At 37.7% G+C, this 19,174-nt stretch overlaps 1 protein-coding gene across 1 annotated transcript in view; it reads right to left on the reverse strand.

Annotated features, from left to right (window-relative positions):
• Positions 1-19,174, reverse strand: part of THEMIS (thymocyte selection associated) — a 193,052-nt gene that overhangs the window by 145,309 nt on the left and 28,569 nt on the right. The window contains exon 2 of the mRNA XM_004389474.2: positions 9,448-9,606. Within this exon, the coding sequence (XP_004389531.2) occupies positions 9,448-9,606 (159 nt within the window). The remainder of the gene's footprint in view (positions 1-9,447; positions 9,607-19,174) is intronic.

Below are 19,174 nucleotides of genomic sequence, written 5' to 3' on the forward strand. Positions count from 1 at the left end.
TCTGGCTTTTTGCTCTCTCTGGATCCTGCAGCTGCTTCCTGTCATCTCATTTCCCGTTCTTGGGACTTGAGCTATCAGCTTATCTGCCCAACCTGGGATTCGTCGATCTGCACAGCCTGTGAGCGGGAGCCCTGCTCTCTGACCTGCCGATCTTGGGCTTGCCAGCTTCTGCAGCTGTGTGACTTGGGAGAGGCCTCTACCCTGATCCACGGACTTGGGAAGTTCTAGCCTCTACAATTGCGTGAGCTGTTTCCTTGATATAATCTCTCTCTATATATATATTTATACACTTTACTGGTTTTGCTTCTCTAGAGAACCCAGCCTAAGACAAATGGCATATTTTCTACCTTGCAAAAAGGTTCAGCCAAGAAGGCTGTCTTCTAAAAGAGTAAATTGTGTTTCTAAAGCAGTATGTTTATTTCCACACAGATCTGAAATGATTGTTTTTGTTTCTTTTAATATATTTGAACAGTTTCTGAAATGACAAAATAGAGACATATGAAAACATAGTGTTAAAATAAGACACTGCCAGTGTATTTTGGAAGTTTATTTCCCTATTCACATTTCAGCAAAGAATCAGCTTCCAGTTTATCTCCTGAAAAAGTCCTTGCCAAATCCTTGCAAGCCTTTCCTTTCTTGACTTTTCCTTCATCTTGCATTTGCTTAAGCTATATATATATAAAGCAGTGTTTACTGGTCAAAGGCAGGGTATACAGGGATCTTTGTTCAGTCGAGCATCTTTACTTATAAAGAAATCATGCTGGGTACCCTTGTTAGAGTTATTCTCCTTCTCACTAAAACTTCTGAATTACTGTTATAAAGTGCAAGTTTACATAGTTTACTTTAAAAAAGGTGGGTGACATCAGCAAAAACAGCAGAATAAGGACCTCTGAAAATTATTTCCTTCATAAAAGTAATGAGAAAATTGAAAAATTGTCAGAATCAGTCTTCAGGACTCTAAAAATTAACCAGTGTTTACAGTAACCTAGAAACATTTACTAAAAAAAAAAAAAGGCTGAATCTTGGTAAGAACGATGAACTTTGTGATATTTTAACTTGCAATATTCCCATTATCCCTCATCCAGCTCTGTGGTAGCCTTGAAAACCACAGCCTACAATCAGTAAAAATCAGGAGTCTGGCAGCCACAGGAGGGGACAGAAAGAGATTGGAGATCATTCAAAACCTAATTTCCAGAGATGTTTCATTATTTGACCCCTCTGGTGGCTCTCCGGTAAACACTTGCAAGACCGTTGTTATTTGATCTAACTTGGAGCTCACCCAGCACGAAAAACCTTTTTCCTGGAAGCATTTCTCAAAAACAATGAGAGAAAATTGTTTAATTTTCCAGCTGCCTGAGGTGGTGGATAACAGTTGGGGCAAACAACAAGCTAAGCAAAATGCTTAAAAGGAAAAGATGGAAAATGAGAATCCATAGGGACTTGGATAAGTTCTGACACACTCTGAAAAGTCTAGAAGTACACACCCATGAGCAGAGCTGTGTGCATGCCCAGGGCTGTGCACATGGTCAGGAAGGACCTCAACTCTGGCTGACTTTGAGGCTATACACAAGTAGGCAGTGAAGACTAAGCCAGAGTTTTCAACTGTCCGGCTGAGTATTGAAGATATGTACCAACACAAACACAGATCCCCTTGGCAAAGTCTGGGGGGTCTTACTGGTTGAAGGCATTTAAGAAAATCTGTTCAATCATTACCTGGCCACTAAGCTAACCAAGCAGAAATTTCAGTGGTTACATCTAACAAAGAATACAGACTTTACAGAATTAGTTCAGAAAACTCACTTAACAATCAACCAACAGCAAATAACGACAACAGGTCCTGGGAAGGTGGCAAATTTGAGTCTAGAGTTGCTAGATTATATTATTTAAAATATCATGTTTTCAGTGATAAATTATGAGTCGTGCAAAATAACCAGAAGGTATGGCCGACACATGGCCCAAACATGGCTGGGGATGGAGGGAGCAATCAATACCACAGATATCAAACTTACTATATAAAGACTTTAAATAAGCTATTTTAAATACGGAGCCCTGGTGACACAGTGGTTAAGAGCTATGGCTGGTAATCAAAAGATCGGCAGTTGGAATCCCCCAGCCACTCCTTAGAAACTCTGTGGGACAGTTGTCCTTCTTCCTATAGGGTCTCTACGAGTCAGAATTGACTTGACAGCAATGAGTTGTTTTTTTTTTAAATGTATTCAAAGAACTAAAGGAAACCATGTGTAAAAAATTAAAAGAAAAGATAAGAATTATATCTCACCAAGTAGAGAATATTGATAAAAAGATGGAAATTATGGAAAAGATCCAAATAGAAATTTTGGAGTTGAAAAGTACAAAAAATGAAATGAAAAATTCACTAGAAGTGCTCAACAGAAGATCTGAACAGGTGAAAGAAAAAACTGTCAAATTTGAAGATAGGTTACTTGAGATCAAACTGCGAAGCAGAAATAAAAAAAGAAGAAGATAGCCTCAAAGATTTGTGGGACACCATAACCCAATATACACATAATGGGAGATCCAGAAGCACAGGAGAAAGAGAAAGGGTCTGAAAGGAAATTTGAAAACAACAATGGCCAAAAACTTCTCAAATGTGAACTAATTAATCTAAACATCCAAGATACTCCTCAAATTCCAAGTAGAATAAACGCAAAGAAATTCATATAAAGACACAAAATAATCAAACTGCTGAAAGCCAAATCAAATAGAGAAATCTTGAAATCAGCAAGAGAGAAGCAACTCGTCATGTACAAGTTATCCTAAATAAGATTAAAAGCTAATTTCTCGTCAAAAACCACAGAGGCCAGAAGGCAGTGGGATGACATATTCAAAAAGCTGAAAGAATACTATCAACAAAAATTCTACATCCAACAAAGCCATTCTTCAAAAGTGAAGGAGAAATTAAGACATTCCAAGATAAAAACTGAGAGAATTCATCACTATCAAACCTATCTAACAAGAAATACTAAAGAAAATCCTTCAGGATGAAATGAAAGGACACTAGACAGTAACTTGATTCCACATGAATAAATAAATATCTCCAGTAAATGTTACTACATAGGTAAATATAAAATGCAATATAAATGCATTTTTTTGCTGCAACTCTTTTTTCCCTCTATCTGATTTAAAAGACAACTGCACAAAGCAATGATCATAAATCTATTTTGGTGGGCATATAATGTAAAAATATGGAATTTATATGACTCTGACAGCAGGAGGACAGGGAGGAAATGGGGCTATATAGGAAGAAAGTTTTCTACAGGATTGAACTTAAATTTGCATTAATCCAAACTAGATTGTTGTAAATTAATATGTTACCTATAGTAACCAGGGCAACTGTTTAAAAATACTAAAAATAAAAAAAGTAAAAAGAACAAGAATGGAATTAAAAGAGTTAAAACTGTACACTAGATAATATCACACAAAGTAAGACAGAAATGGAGTAGCAGAGCAACAAAAAAGACATAAGATATATTAAAAAAAATAGCAAAATCACAGATATAACTCCTACTTATCAATAATTACATTAAGTGTAAATTAATTAAACACTCCAATTAATAGGCAAAAATTTGCAGAATACATTTTTAAAAATCATCTCACTATAGTCTATCTCTATCCAAAGACACAGGCTGAAAGTAAAAGGATGGAGAAAGATATACCATGAAAATAATAACCAAAAGAGAGCCCGAGTGGCTATTCTAATATTAGATGAAATAGCTTTTAAGACAAAAACTGCTACTCGTAGAACACTATTATATAATGGTAAAGGTAAATTCATCAAGAAGATATAACAATTATAAGTAGATATGCACCTAACAACAGAACCCCAAAATACATGAAACAAAAGCTTACAGAATTGATGTGAGAAATAGACAATTCAACAGTAATGTTGGAGACTTCAGTCCTTCACTTTCAATAATTGATAAAACAACTAAACAGATCAGAAAGAAAATAGAAGACTTGAGCAACACTATAAACCAACTAGACCTAACAGAAATCTGTAGAACAGTCCACCTAACATCAGAATACACATTCTTCTCAATTGCACATGGAACACTTTCCAGAATAGACTATATGGAGCATTCTCCATGACACATGATATGTTAGGTCGTGAAACAAGTCTCAATAAACTCAAAAGGACTGAAATCACACAGTGCATGTTCTCTAACCACCAAACCCCCAAACTCATTGCCGTCGAGTCAATTCCGACTCATAGTGACTCTATAGGACAGACTGCCCTCTAGGGTTTCCAAGGAGTGGCTGGTAGATTCAAACTGCTGACCTTTTGGTTGATAGCCGTAGCTCTTAACCACTGCACCACCAGGGCTCCTCTCTAACCACAAAGGAGTGAAATTAGAAATCAATAACAGCAGGAATTTGGGAAATTCATAGAACAGGAAAGATGTTTTAAAGCAATATTAGCCTTACTGAGTTTAAAATGTCATTGGAAGTTTCAGTTCAAAGTTTGAAATATAATATAAATAAAGAGCGTTTGCTGTTGAGATTTATAAACAATATTGTGGCCTTGAGCTTTTTTTTTTTTCCTTCCTCACTAGTGCTGGTGTGGAAAGATTACTTTTATGTCTGAAATTCATTTCATCAGCACCCAGGAGTCCTCTTTGAAGGGAAGTATTCACTGATCATGCCCAATCACTATCTCCTCCATTTTAATTCTTATCCTTACAATATAACTAGCTTTGTAAATATATTTTTCAAATTGCTGCTCAAATGATGCAAGGGTATTATGACAATAGAAAGCTCAAAATGATCCTCTAAATAGCAGCTCCACAAGTTAAACTATTAGCCAAAAGCGAAGTGTCTTAACTACTTGTTTTAGTTATCTAGTGCTGCTATAACAGGAATACCACAAATGAGTGACTCTAACAAACAAAAATTTATTTTCACACAGTTTAGGAGGCTAGAAGTCTGAATTCAGGGTTCTAGCTCTAGAGGAAGGCTTTCTCTCTCTGTCAGCTCTGGAAATGGTCCTTGTCGCTTTGAGCTTCTGCTCCTAGGAAACTTCATGTGGCTTGGCATGTGTCTTCCCACATCTCTGCTCTGCTGGCTTGTTTAATCTCTTTTATATCTCAAAAGAGATTTACTCAAGATACACCTGAAACTAATCCTGTCTCATTAACATAACAAAGAAATCCCATTCCCAAATGGGATTATTAGCACAGGCATAGAGGTTGGGATTTACAACACATATTTTGAGGGAACATAATTCAATTCATAATGTTACTTTAATAAGGAACATTACTTCTACCAGAAGATTCAATTCATTTTAGCTCACTAAATATTTATTGTGTGCATTTTCTCCTGAACACTGTGAGGATTATAGAAATGAATGAGATTCAGATTCTGCCCTCAGAAACCTTGTGATCTGTTGTCAGATGGTGTTGGTAAGACAAGCATACAAATAATTTCAATTACATGCAAAATGTGATAAATGCAGTGAAAAACTATCGTGATTCAAAAAGGGAGTTGTTACAGTCAGTTAGAGTACTTAGAAAAGGCTTCTTACAAAGCAGGGATTCTGAACCATGACTGTTTATTAGAATCACTTCGAAGCTTTAAGAAACACTGATGACCAGAATTTACACACGCCAAATAAATCAGAATATTTTGGGCAAGTGATCCCAAATCAGGATTTTGTAAGGCTCCCTAAGTGATTCCAATGTGCAGCCAAGTTGGAGAACCATTGTCATAAAGGACTGGAGTAAAGGAGGAATAGATAGAATTGAGCAATAGGTAGGATTTCAGTTGAAGGGGGTAAGATATTGAAGCACTTGGAAGACTCCTCTCCTCAATATAGCTAATTTCTTTTCATTCTCTGAGTCTCCATTCAAGTATAAAATCCTCTGAAAATCTTTTCCTGACTCCCCTGATGATAATAATAATCTTAATAATGGTAATAAAAGCTAATGTTAGTATAGGACTTACTATATACCAAGTACTATTATAAGCACTTTAAATATATTTAAATATATTTCAACAACTCTAGGAGGTATATAGTATCATTCCCATTTTACATGACAGGAGACTAAGTAGAGGTTACACAACTAAGAGGTAACACAGTACTGAGGATTAGTCTTCAGTCTCACTTAATTCTGACTTCCATTGTCTCAATTCTGCTCCTATGACCTTCTACTGAGTTGTCTAATTCTAAAATTTATTGTTAAACTTTTGGATTTCTAGTTGATGTTTTTGTATAGTTTCTAGCAGCCTGTTTATTCTCTCTTTTTGCTCTTATATTGTTTTCCTGAATTATTCTCTTGCTTTGTCTATGTCTTCCTTAGTTTGATCTACTGGCACTAATCCAAAAAACACAAAATAACAAATGTTGGAGAGGTTGCAGGGAGATTGGAACTCTTATGTACTGCTGGTGAGAATGTAAAATGGTACAACCACTTTGGAAAATGATATGGCACTTCCTTAAAAAGCTGGAAATAGAAATACCATATGATCCAGCAATCCCACTCCTTGGAATATACCCTAGAAAAATAAGAACTGTCACACGAATAGACGTGCACACCCATGTTCATTGCAGCACTATTCACAATAGCATAAAGATGGAAACAGCCTAAATGCCCATCAACAGATGAATGGATAAACAAATTATGGTACATACACAAAATGGAATACTATGCAACCATGAAGAACAATGATGAATCCGTGAAACATCTCACAACATGGATGAAACTGGAGGGCGTTATGTTGAGTGAAATAAATCAGTCACAAAAGGACAAATACTGTATGAGACCACTATTATAAGAACTCAAGAAATGGTTTACACACACACACAAAAAAAAATTCTTTGATGGTTATGAGTGTGGAGAGGGATGGGGAGGGGAATCCACTAATTAGATAGCCGATAAGTGTCAACATTGGTGAAGGGAAGGACAACACACAATACAGGGGAAGTCTGCACAACTCAACAAAAGCAATGGCATAGAAGTTTCCTAGACACGTCCAAACATCTTGACGGCCTGAGTTCCTGGGGCTGGTAGCTTGGGACCATAGTCTTGGGGGACATCTAGGTCAATTGGCATAACACAGTTCATAAAGAAAATGTTCTACATCCCACTTTGATGAGTAGCATCTGGGGTCTTAAAAGCTTGCAAGCAGCCATCTGAGATAATATCTGTTGGTCCTGTCCTGTCTGGAGTAAAGGAGAATGAAGAAAACAAGACACAAGGAAAATATTAGCCCAAAGTACTAATGGACCACATGAACCACAGCCTCAACCAGCCAGAGTCCAGAAGAACTAGATGGTGCCCGGCTACCACCACCAACTGCTCTGACAGGGATCACAATAGAGAGTTCCAGACAGACCGAGAGAAAAATGTAAAACAAAATTCAAATTCACAAAAAAAGGCCAGACTTGCTGGTCTGACAGAGACTGGAAGAACCCCTGAGACTATGGCCCCTGGACACTCTGCTAACTCAGAACTGAAACCATTCCCAAAACCCACTTTTCAGACAGAGATTAGACAGTCCTATAAAACGAACAATAACACACGTGAGGAATGTGTTTCTTAGTTCAATCAAATATACAAGACCAAATGGGCAACTTCTGCCCAAAAGCAAGACAAAAAGGCAGGAAGGGACAGGAACTGGACGAACGGACACAGGGAACCCGGGATGGAAAGGGGGAGCATGCTCTCACATTGTGGGGATTACAACCAATGTCACAGAACAATTGGTGTAAAGTTTTTGAATGAGAAATTAACTTGAGCTGTAAACTTTCACCTAAAGCAAAATAAAATTTAAAAAAAAAAAGAGGATATGCAACTAAGATGTAGTAGAGATGGGATTCAACTATGACTCTAGAATCCATGTTCTAAAACGCGACTGACTTAAGTTAGATTTTTTTTCAAGCCTCCCACAGAACCATGTGTACTTCAGTCATACCATGACTCACATTATGTTGTGTTTACTAGTATATCTCTTCCACTAATCAATCATTCATTCAATAATCATTTATTGTGCATTTTCTATATGCCAGAAAATGTGCATGGTATTGACAATACAAAGTCAAATGTATCATATTTTATCTGTCAAGGAGTTTTAGTCTAAAGCAGGTGTCTGCAAACTATGGTCCACTGGCCAAATTCTACCACCATCTGTTTTTTGTTTTTTCAAATAAAGTTTTATTCAGCCTCAGCCATGCTCACTGGTTTATGTATTGTCTATAGTTGCATTCACTCTAAAATAGCAGAGTGGAGTAGTTGTGACAGAGACTATCTGGCTGCAAAGCCCAAAATATTTGCTAGTTTATAGAAAAAAAAAATAGCCCTTTATAGAAAAAGTTTGCTGACTCCTGGTTGAAAGAATAAAACAAAGAAGAAAATCATCAATGACTACCCAATGAGGTACATGCTATGGTGCCCAAGATACTATGGGAACATAAAAGATACCTACATAGGTTAGAGGGTCGGAGAGTATTTTCCAGAGGGCATGATCTTTAGCTTAATTTTGGAAGGTGAGTAGAGTTATCTAGACAAAGGAGAGCAGCCAGACTTGTCATGAAGATCAGACAGGGCAGTTTAGCAGTGATATAGGGGGCTAGCGCAGTGGCAATAGAAATAGAGTGGGTATATTTAAGACATATCCAACTAATACTATAAATCTTAAAATGTATGTTTGATTTCTTGATTCTCACCGTCTAGCACAGTTACTAGTGCATATAGATGGCACTTAACTAAATATTTGTTAACTGGAAAAGATTGCCTTAATTGAAGAGTGTTTATGGAAAAGAGGAGAAAATATTTGCAACTCTTAGTCCTTTGTTGTTGTTGTTAGATGCTGTCGAGTAGATTCCTACTCATAATGACCCTATAGAGAAGAGTAGAACAGCCCCATAAGGTTTCGTAGGCTGAAATCTTTATGGCAGCAGATTGCCAGGTCTTTTCTCCCGAAGAGTGGCTGGTGGATTCGAACTGCTGACCTTCCGGTTAGCAGCTGAATGCTTAACCATTGAGCCACCAGGGCTTCTTAAGATAATTAAATTATAAGAATTCTGATTTTTTTCTTTCACTCACTATGCAAGAGGATGAGGAATAATAAAACAGAAAATGATCTTATCCTAGAGTAGGAAAAAAACAAGAAAAAACTACCTTTTTTAAAAAAATTGTTTTCAGTTTTTAGATATAAACCAACCAACCAGTTTCTGTTGAGTTGATTCCAACTCATGGAGGCCCCATGTGTATCAGAGTAGAACTGTGCTCCACAGGGTTTTCAATGGCTGTGGTCTCTTGGAAGTAGATCACCAAGTCTTTCTTCCAAGATGCTTCTGGGTGGATTCAAACCGCTAACCTTTCAGTTAGTAGCCAAGAGCTTAACCACTGACACCACCCAAGAACTCCACAGATGTATGTAACTACTAACACTATAGTTTTACAAATGAGAAATGGTTGCAGTATACTGTACCTGGAAAATTCATAGGCAGCTCAAATGGTTGTGAAGATTGACAACCTTCAATGTGTTCACAAATTTCAGCTATGATCTTCTTAATTTTGAGACCAATAATTTTAATCACTTCTCCTGTTGACAAACAGCATTCATTTCCAAACATTTCATAAATTGAGCCTGAAAAAAAGAAGAGTAAAACCAGTTTGTTTTTTTTTTAAAAAAAGATTTAAACAATGAAGAACAAAGTAGGATGCAAAGCCTAATATAAACTATTGTTACTCACTTCCTCTCTTAGCTACCTACTAAACAGGAATTTAATCAAGCCTGACAAAATTGTACAGCATGTATCAAAAAACATATTAGATTTTCACTGTATCCACTGAGCAAAGTATAAACAATCTTATTTTTTTATTATTGTAACTTGAACTTATGGTTTCCACAGCACCTTTAGCTCATCTTTTCAAGGTCAAACTAGAAACATGTCTTCCCCTGCTGGGATTTATTTTCTATTTTTGATGGGTCGCAGAATTAGGCCCACATGAGTCAACGATGATCTAAGTAAGTACTGCAAACAAGGTTGTAATATGATCCAAGATACAAAGACAGAAGGTCTGCACACCAGAGATTTGTAATAAGAGCATCATATCTGTTTAGCTGACCTGGTTCTCTTCATCATCATGAATATAAGACTTCTAGTCCGTTTTTAACTCTAGGTGTTTGACAAGCTGAAAACAACTCCCAATATCTTTATGGCAATAGGGGGCAGACCAGACTAGACAAACTGAAAAGCTTCATTTCAGTTGTCTTCCCAACAAACCTTATATCATAGACGCTAAAGTTAAACTTTTCATCCTTTATTTTCCTTTTATATTTCCTGATGGAAGGATAGTGGGCAGTGAAATCATAAGACGAGCGACAGAAAAGAGATGCAAAAGTTCTGGATATTCAGCCTTATTAAAAATAGGGACAACCCAACAACTACATCTCTGGCATTTTACTGCTTTACAATTGAACAGTCAACTAAAAGTTGACGTAAATATATATCCTTTTTTTTTATTGTGCTTTAAGTGAAAGTTTATAATTCAAGTTAGTCTCTCATACAGAAATTTATACATACATTGTTACGTGACCCTAGTTGCTCTCCCTGTACTCTGACAGCACACTCCTCCTTTCCATCCTGGATTTCCCATGTCCATTCAACCAGCTCCTGACCCTCTCTGTCTTCTCATCTCACCTCCAGGCAGGAGCTGCCCATTTAGTCTCATGTATCTACTTGAGCTAAGAAGCACACTCTTCACGCATATCATTTTATGTTCCATGGTCCAGTCTAATCTTTGTCTGAAGAGTTGGCCTCAGGAATCGTTTTAGTTTAAATATATATCCTTTTAACCGCATTAAAATATAAAGTATATGAGCAAACAATTTTAGGTTTGTTTGTTTTCTGAATTGTTCTCTATTAGACCCCACCTTGTAGAATCATGCTTGGCATATAGCAGCCCCTCAAAGCATTTTTAAGGCATGAATAGTTACCATAAAAGTTATTAAGCCTGACATCCAATCCAACTCTAAATAAGTTTCTGCGATTGTACCAGAGTCCCAGCAGAAAATAGGTGGCACACTCCTCAAATAATTTGAGAAGATTTTAATAAAGGGGCAAAGTACATAGGTATCGGCTCTAGAAAAATCATTAGGGAGGGTAAAAAACTCCTGGGCTAGTAATAGGAGCTATTACTAACAATTACTGTCCAAACAATTACTGGAACCAGAAGGAGAGAATTATGTACAATGGAGTGACTTGAGAGGAGCTATGACCTTCAGTCTAGGAACACGGCCAATTCTAGGCAACCCAAAACACAAATGTCCTGAACTCACTCTTCTCCTTACATTTGGCCTTCTACTGGTGCACCCCACTGGCCAAATCCAGAGGACAAGGAAGCCGCTGATGCCCCCACAGAGGTCAGCGGCCTCGGCAGAGAGTGAAACTGAAAAATCCAACACACTAAACATATTATCTATTACTTAATGAAGATCATTTTTTGCAGACATAAGAGTGTATCTGGAGGCCCTGCATAGTGCAAATGGTTAATGCACTTGGTCACTAAATGAAAGACTAACATTTTGAGTCCACGCATAGTTGCCTTGGAAGAAAGGCCTGGAAATCTACTTCTGAAAAATCAACCCATTGCCATCGAGTCAATTCTGACTCATAATGACCCTATAAATTAGCCATTGAAAACCCTATGGAACACAGCTCTACTCTGACACACAAGAGGTCACCATGAGTCAGAACTGACTTGATGGCAACTGGTTAAAAGTGTATCTGTTCCTCAAACTTTGAGTATAAACTTCCACAACCCCCTTCTTTTCTCATTGTTGTTGTTGTGGGCCATCAGTTCTGACTCATGGCGACCCCACGCGTAAAGAAAAGAACTGTTCTGTAGGGTTTTCAAGGCTATGCTCTTTTGGAAACAGATGGCCAGGCCTGTCTAATGATGTCCTTCTGGGTGGATTCCAACCGCCAACATTTGAGCTAGTAGTTGACCACTTAACTGTTTGCACCACCCAGGGACTCCCCTTTCTCACACTATTCCCATAAGTTCAGACTGTCGTTAACTTCAATACATAGTTTCAGTAATGTCAAATCCTTTGTGGAACAAATTGGGGTATTAAAATAATAATAAATTCACAGTGACATTTCCTCCTATGAACTCATGATAGTTATTTTCTGTAATCCTCAATTGGCAATTAATCACACACTAGCATTTTACATCTTTAGTATTACCTCATCCTGTACTTAATTTTTCATGAGTTTAGTTTTTAATACTCCCAATTAGATTCTAAGCTTCTTGAGAGAAAATACAGTGTTATATTTTTGCAAAACCACAACACATCAACTTCCCTTCTGCATTCATTCAGCAAATTCTAATGAAAACCCACGATGTGTCAGACATTGTGATTGACAGTAGATAGTATAGATAAAATGCATAATCTCTTCCTCTTAGAAGCACTGTTTTGAAGGAAACAAACAAGTAAGCAAACAATTGCAACAGATTACGAGAAATCTATAATACGGGAATTAGAGAAGAGCCTTGGTGGCACAATGGTTAAGTTCTGGGTTGCTAACTGAAAGATCGTCAGTTCAAAGCCGTCAGCCATTCCTTGGGAAAAAAGACCTGACGATTGTCTCCCATAAAGGTTACAGCCTAGAAAACCCTATGGGACAGCTCTACACTGTCCTACAGGGTGGCTATGGGTTGGAATCGAACTGAGGGCACACAACAACAACACAACATGGGAGCAATTACATGGGAAAGAAATTAGGGAAGGCTTCCTGGAGAAGAAGCTGAGCTGAGATGCAAGAACAGGCAGAGAGAATAGGAAGATATACAAGAGCCTGATGTATTCTAGAAACTTCAAGTATTTATGTCTAAACTGTAAGGTGAAAAGGGAAAGTGGTAAGAAGTCAAACTAGAGAAGTAGAGAGGGTCCAGATCCTGCAGTCTTTATAAAACTACCAAAACAAAAAAACTACTCAAAGTCTGAAACAACCTCACAGAAAGACAATCTACATTTCCATATCAGGGTCCAGGAACAAACACCAATTTAACAAAAGCAATGAGTGTCTAATTGCGGAGGTAATGTAAATCAAACCAACTGCTTTGTAATGCCATCTTTCTTTCAAAGGTTCAATTGGAAGTCAAAATGAAAAAATATATTTATATGAGATTACATATCAATTTACAGAGAATAGAAGCCAGAAAATTCTATGAAGAGAAAATTCTGTGTGTTTTAGTCACCACATGAAATGGTTTTTTTCTTTTCAATCTCCTTTAAAAAAAAAAGTCTCCTGCAAATGCTAGTTGTTAATATTTCTCTTTAGTATTTGGAGCCCCTAGGTGCTGCAAACAGTTAATGCACTCAGCTACTAACCAAAAGGCTGGAGGTTTGAAACCATTCAGAGGTACCTTGGAAATAAGACCTAGTGATTTACTTTCGAAAAATTGAACATTGAAAACCCTATGGGGCACAGGTCTACTCTGATACACATGGGGTCACCATGAGTCAGAGTCTGCTACACAGCAACTGATACTGGTATTGGCACTTTAATATTTTGTTAACTTCCAGTTTTTTCGAACCAGGAAAGCTGTCAACTTACATTTAATAAGAAGGGCGCTCAACAGTGTCCAGCACTAGAAAGTTGAGTCTATGATCCGTGACAAGAATATACAGCAAAGCTCAAGCCTCTGAAACTGGAAGGCTTCTTTTATTTTGTTACCACCAATGTAATGTCTTTTAAAAGATATACTTTTCTCAGTAATAATATAAAATGGTAAATTTTAAAAACAGCCTACTTTCCTATCCTCAGAATAAGCACATATAATATGTGTAATCGCTTTTTAAAAACTTGCTGAGATGTGTATCTGACATATGTGTTCGTGTATATATAGGCATACATATTAAAATGGTTTTCACTTCATTTTAACCACGAGACATATATTTTGAATATGCAAATCTCCAATCTATTAAACTTTTACAGACTGATTCTTTCCAAGTCAGAGCATATGTATTCAGGATAATGCCAAACATCAGAGAAAACTGGAACAAAGCAGCCTGTTTTCAGTGATCAAACAACGCCCCTGAAGGCTGTAATGAAAGAGCCATGTGCCTTTGAAATCACCTTTTCTGTAATGCTACTTTGCTCAATAAAAATGACACATTAATATCCTTTTATGAGCTCATCCCTTGTTTGACAATCCACATAAGCAATGCTGTGATCACATCAGAACAGCCAAAATAATTGGTTCTATAGATTTTCTTCCATCTATTCTACAAAGTTAAAACGTGTGGCAGTCAAGGAAGAGGGCCGCCCAGCAAAGGTGTAAGTAGAGTATGGCAGGTATTATACTGGTCCTGGGCTCCTGGCACCACTGAGCAGTTTCTATTAACCCAGTAGAGCCAGCACAGTATCTACAGAAAATGGCATCTATGGCAAACACTGAAATTGTACCCGTTTCAAACATCTGACACCCTCTTTTAATATCTTTGCCATAATATCAGCTTAAAAGTACAAGTCAAGCTCGTTGACATTTTAATTAACACATTACCATGCTTGAGGAAGGATGTTGGGCTGAACCAGGTTAATAGAAACTGCTCAGTGTCGCCATGGGCCCAGAGCCGGTGCAATACCTTAGACACGCTACGGCTACGCCCCAATCTCACTGCCCCAGGCCACTCTTCCTCTTATTCCTCATCAACCTGTCAAAGGCCAGCCAATCCTGAAGAATGCAGTCATACTCATCATCCTCTTCAAAGCCTTCCTTGATCCTCACACCTAAGTCACAGAGAATTTTCTCCTCTGTATTCAAACAGCACTTGGCATCTCTCTCCATTATAGCACTTAGCAAAGTCAGCCTGCTTTAGGGCATTATTTTATGACCACTGATATTATGTATCTTTTGAAATTTAGTATGAGTTCTTAGAGAAGAGACACCATCTTAACTATATTATAAATATAATAAATATATACCCCTCCCCTCACATAGATAGGAAACTCTGGTGGTGTAGTGGTTAAGAACTCAGCCACTAACCAAAAGGTTGGTGGTTTGAATCCACTAGTCACTCTTTGGAAACCCTATGGGGCAGTTCTCCTCTGTCCTGTAGGGTCACTATGAGTTGGAATCAACTCGACGGCGACGGGTTTGGTTTTTTTGGTTCACATAGATACAGCTAATAACAGAGTTTTTGTCATTTCGATCCTTAGTGAATGTTGAGGTATAACAGCTTTACTGTACAATGGCAAATTGCTGTGAATATGGCGGTGGTCTTTGTACATCAGCAGGTTAAAGCGCAGTCAGCTCAAGGCTTTGGCATGGCGTATATCATCATTTGTTACATTTAATATCAAATGTACAAGAATATGTCAGATCTGCTGGCCACCTTTTGGATTCCCTAGACTAGCAGCATTAATGCTGGTAATTCTAAAACATGAATCTCTACTCGTTCAGTTTGCTATTTTACCATCACGTTTACCAGTTTTTACTTTGCTTGACTTCAATGGAGAGGTCATGAGATAATCTGAAATAGTATTGGAGGGGGGAGAAAATTACTTTTGCAGAGTATGGTTTATGTTATATGATAGTGTATATAGAACCACATCAGATTAGGGTTGCTGTTGGAGATGCACCTTTGCTCTGCTTAAATAGGTGCAATTATTCTTTGCTTCAGGATGGTGCAAATTGTCAAGAAGGAGCATTCCAACAAAGGAAACATGTAAGTGGGAAATTATTTCATCGGCAATCATGTACCTAGAGTTGTTGGCTGATGGGGTTATTAAGAGATCATTATTAAAATGATAAGTTCAATTTTTTCAAATGAATCTCGAGATAGTTCACCACAGGAAAGAAGCTTAAAGGGAGCTATGGTTGCAACAGTCTGGTTGGCCAGATTCCCATAAAGAGAATGCCTCAATGCCCTGTAAAGGCAGAGACAAAATCATTTCCACTCTATGAAAAATATGTCTAAAAATAAATGAACATAATGTTTGAATGGAATATGTGTGTATTTGTACGTGTGTATGTGTATGCATAAGACACAAATGAGTAGGCATGAAACAACAAGTTTGAAGCCTTACTGGGAACGGATTCTATCATTTAAATACTAGACATATCACAGAGAGGTATGTCTGAACATTGACAGGAAATTATCTTTCAAGGTCATAGGGACCCCCTCCCCCAATATCAGTATAAAGAGTGTAAAACGTTGGCATCAGGGAGTATGAAAATGACGCCAACACTAAGAAGAACTAAGGTATAATCTCTCTTACTTCTAAGAATGAGGGGTTCTGCTTGTGAATTGAGAATTTAAGTATTACCCAGGAAGTCAAACCTAAAGCCAGGGATGTGCCAGAGATTGTAGTGAATGATGGGGAGTCAAAATGGCTACATGTGGGGAAGCAATGAAAGCCCCTGTGGGTTGGAGAGACTAGAGCCTGTGAGCCAATATAGCAGATTAAAGTAGTAGTAGGTTCAGAAACCAGAAAATGACGAACATTTTTTTTTAAATTGTGCTTTAAGTGTAAGTTTAGAGCTCAAGTTTCTCATACAAAAATTTATACACACACTGTTATGTGACCCTAGTTGCTTTCCCTATAATGTGACAGCACACTCCTCCTGTCCACCCTGGATTTCCCATGTGCATTCAGCCAGCTCCTGTCCCTTTCTGCCTTCTCATCTTGCCTCTGGACACGAATTGCCCATTTAGTCTTATGTAGCTAATGGAACTAAGAAGCACACTCTTCAAGAGTATCAGTTTATGTCTTATAATCCAGTCTAATCTTTGTCTGAAGAACTGGCTTCAGGAGTGATTTTAGTTCTGGGTTAACAGAGAGTTTGGGGGCCGTGTCTTCCAGGGTTCCTCCAGTCTCGGTCAGACCATTAAGTCTGGTCTTTTTACTAGAATTTGAGTTCTGCACCCTACTTTGCTCCTGCTCCATCAAGGACTCTCTGCTGTGTTCCCTGTCACGGCGGTCATTGGTGGTAGTCAGACCCTATCTAGTTCTTCTGGTCTCAGGCTGATGGAGTCTCTGGTTTATGTGGCCCTTTCTATCTCTTGGACTAATATTTTCCTTGTATCTTTGGTGTTCTTCATTCTCCTTTGTTCCAGGTGAGCTGGGACCAATTGATGCATCTTAGATGGCCGCTCCCTAGCTTTTAAGACCCCAGCCACCTCTCACCAAAGTGGGACACAGAATATTTTCTTAACAAACTTTTTTATGCCAATTGACCTAGATGTTCCCTGAAACCATAGTCTCCAGACACCTGCCCCTGCTATTCTGTCCCTCGAAGTGTTTGGTTGTATTCAGGAAACTTCTTAGCTTTTCGTTTAGTCCAGTTGTGCTGAATTCCCCCGTATTGTGAGTTGTCCTTTACTTCACCTAAGATAATTCTTGTCTACTATCTAGTTAGTGAATACTAACCATCCTTTGTAACCATTAAATAATGTTTTCTTTGGTGTTTAAACCTTTTCTTGAGTTCTTATAATAGTGGTCTCATACAATATTTGACTTTTGCCACTGACTAATTTCATTCAACATAATGCCTTCCAAATTCATCCATGTTATGAGATGTTTCGCATATTCATCGTTGTTCTTTATTGTTGCGTAGTATTCCATGGTGTGAATATACCATAATTTGTTTATCCATTTGTCCATTGATGGGCACCAAGGTTGTTTCCATCTTTTTGCTATTGTGAAGAGTGCTGCGATGAACATGGGTGTGCGTATATCTATTTGTATGATGGCTCTTATTTGTCTAGGATATATTCCAAGGAATGGGATTGCTGGGTCGTATAGTACTTCTATTTCTAGCTTTTTAAGGAATTGCCAAATCGATTTCCAAAGTGGTTGTACCATTTTACATTCCCACAGGCAGTGTATAAGTGTTCCAGTCTCTCCACAACCACTCCAACATTTATTATTTTGTCTTTTTTGGATTAATGCTAGCCTTGCTGCGGTGAGATGATATCTCACTGTAGTTTTGATTTGCATTTCTCTAATGGTTGATGAACCTGAGCATTTCCTTATGTGTCTGTTAGCCACCTGAATGTCTTCTTTGATGAAGTACCTGTTCATATCCTTTGCCTATTTTTTAATTGGGTTATTTGTCTTTTTGCTGTTGAACTTTTGTAGTATCTTGTAGATTTTAGAGGTTAGATGCTGATCAGATTTGTCATAGCCAAAATTTTTTCCCCAGTCTGTAGGTTGTCTTTTTACTCTTTTGGTGAAGTCTTTTTATGAGCATAAGTGTTTGATTTTTAGGAGCTCCCAGTTATCTAGTTTCTCTTCTGGTGTTTGTGCATTGTTACTCATGGTTCATATTCTGTTTATGCCATGTATTAGGGCTCCTAGCATTGTCCCTGTTTTCAATTCCATGATCTTTATCGTTTTTGATTTTATATTTAGGTATTTAATCCATTTTGAGTTAGTTTTTGTGCATGGTGTGAGATATGGGTCTTGTTTCATTTTTTTTGCAGATGGCTATCCAGTTATGCCAGCACCATTTGTTAAAGAGACTGTCTTTTCCCCAGCTAACAGACTTTGGGCCTTTGTCAAATATCAGCTGCTCATAGGTGGATGAATTTACATGTGGATTCTCAATTCTGTTCCATTGGTCTATGTATCCGTTGTTGTACCAGTACCAGGCTGTTTTGACTACCGTGGTGGTATAATAGTTTCTCAAATCAGGTAGTGTGAGGTTCCCACTTTGCTCTTCTTCTTCAGTAATGCTTTACTTCTCCAGGGCCTCTTCCCTTTCCATGTGAAGTTGGTGATTTGTTTCTCCATCTCATTAAAAATGCCGTTGGAATTTGGATTGGGATTGCATTGTATCTGTAGATCGCTTTGGGTGGGATTGACATTTTCACAATGTTGAGTCTTCCTATCCATGAGCAAGGTATCTTTTTCCACTTATGCAGGTCTCTTTTGGTTTCTTGCAGTAGTGTCTTTTATTTTCATTGTATAGGTCTTTTCTGTCTCTAGTTAAATTTATTCTTAAGTATTTTAGCTTCTTGGGGGCTACTGTAAATGGTATCAATTTGGTGATTTCCTCTTGGAAGTTCTCTTTGCTGGTGTAAAGGAATCCAACTGATTTTTGTATGTTTATCTTGTATCCTAATACTTTGCTGAAATCTTCTATTAGTTCCAGTAGTTTTCTTGTGGATTCTTTGGGGTTTTCTGTGTATAAGATCA

Source organism: Trichechus manatus, unplaced genomic scaffold, assembly GCF_000243295.1.
Source record: "Trichechus manatus latirostris isolate Lorelei unplaced genomic scaffold, TriManLat1.0 scaffold00248, whole genome shotgun sequence".
Classification (NCBI taxonomy): Eukaryota; Metazoa; Chordata; class Mammalia; order Sirenia; family Trichechidae; genus Trichechus; species Trichechus manatus.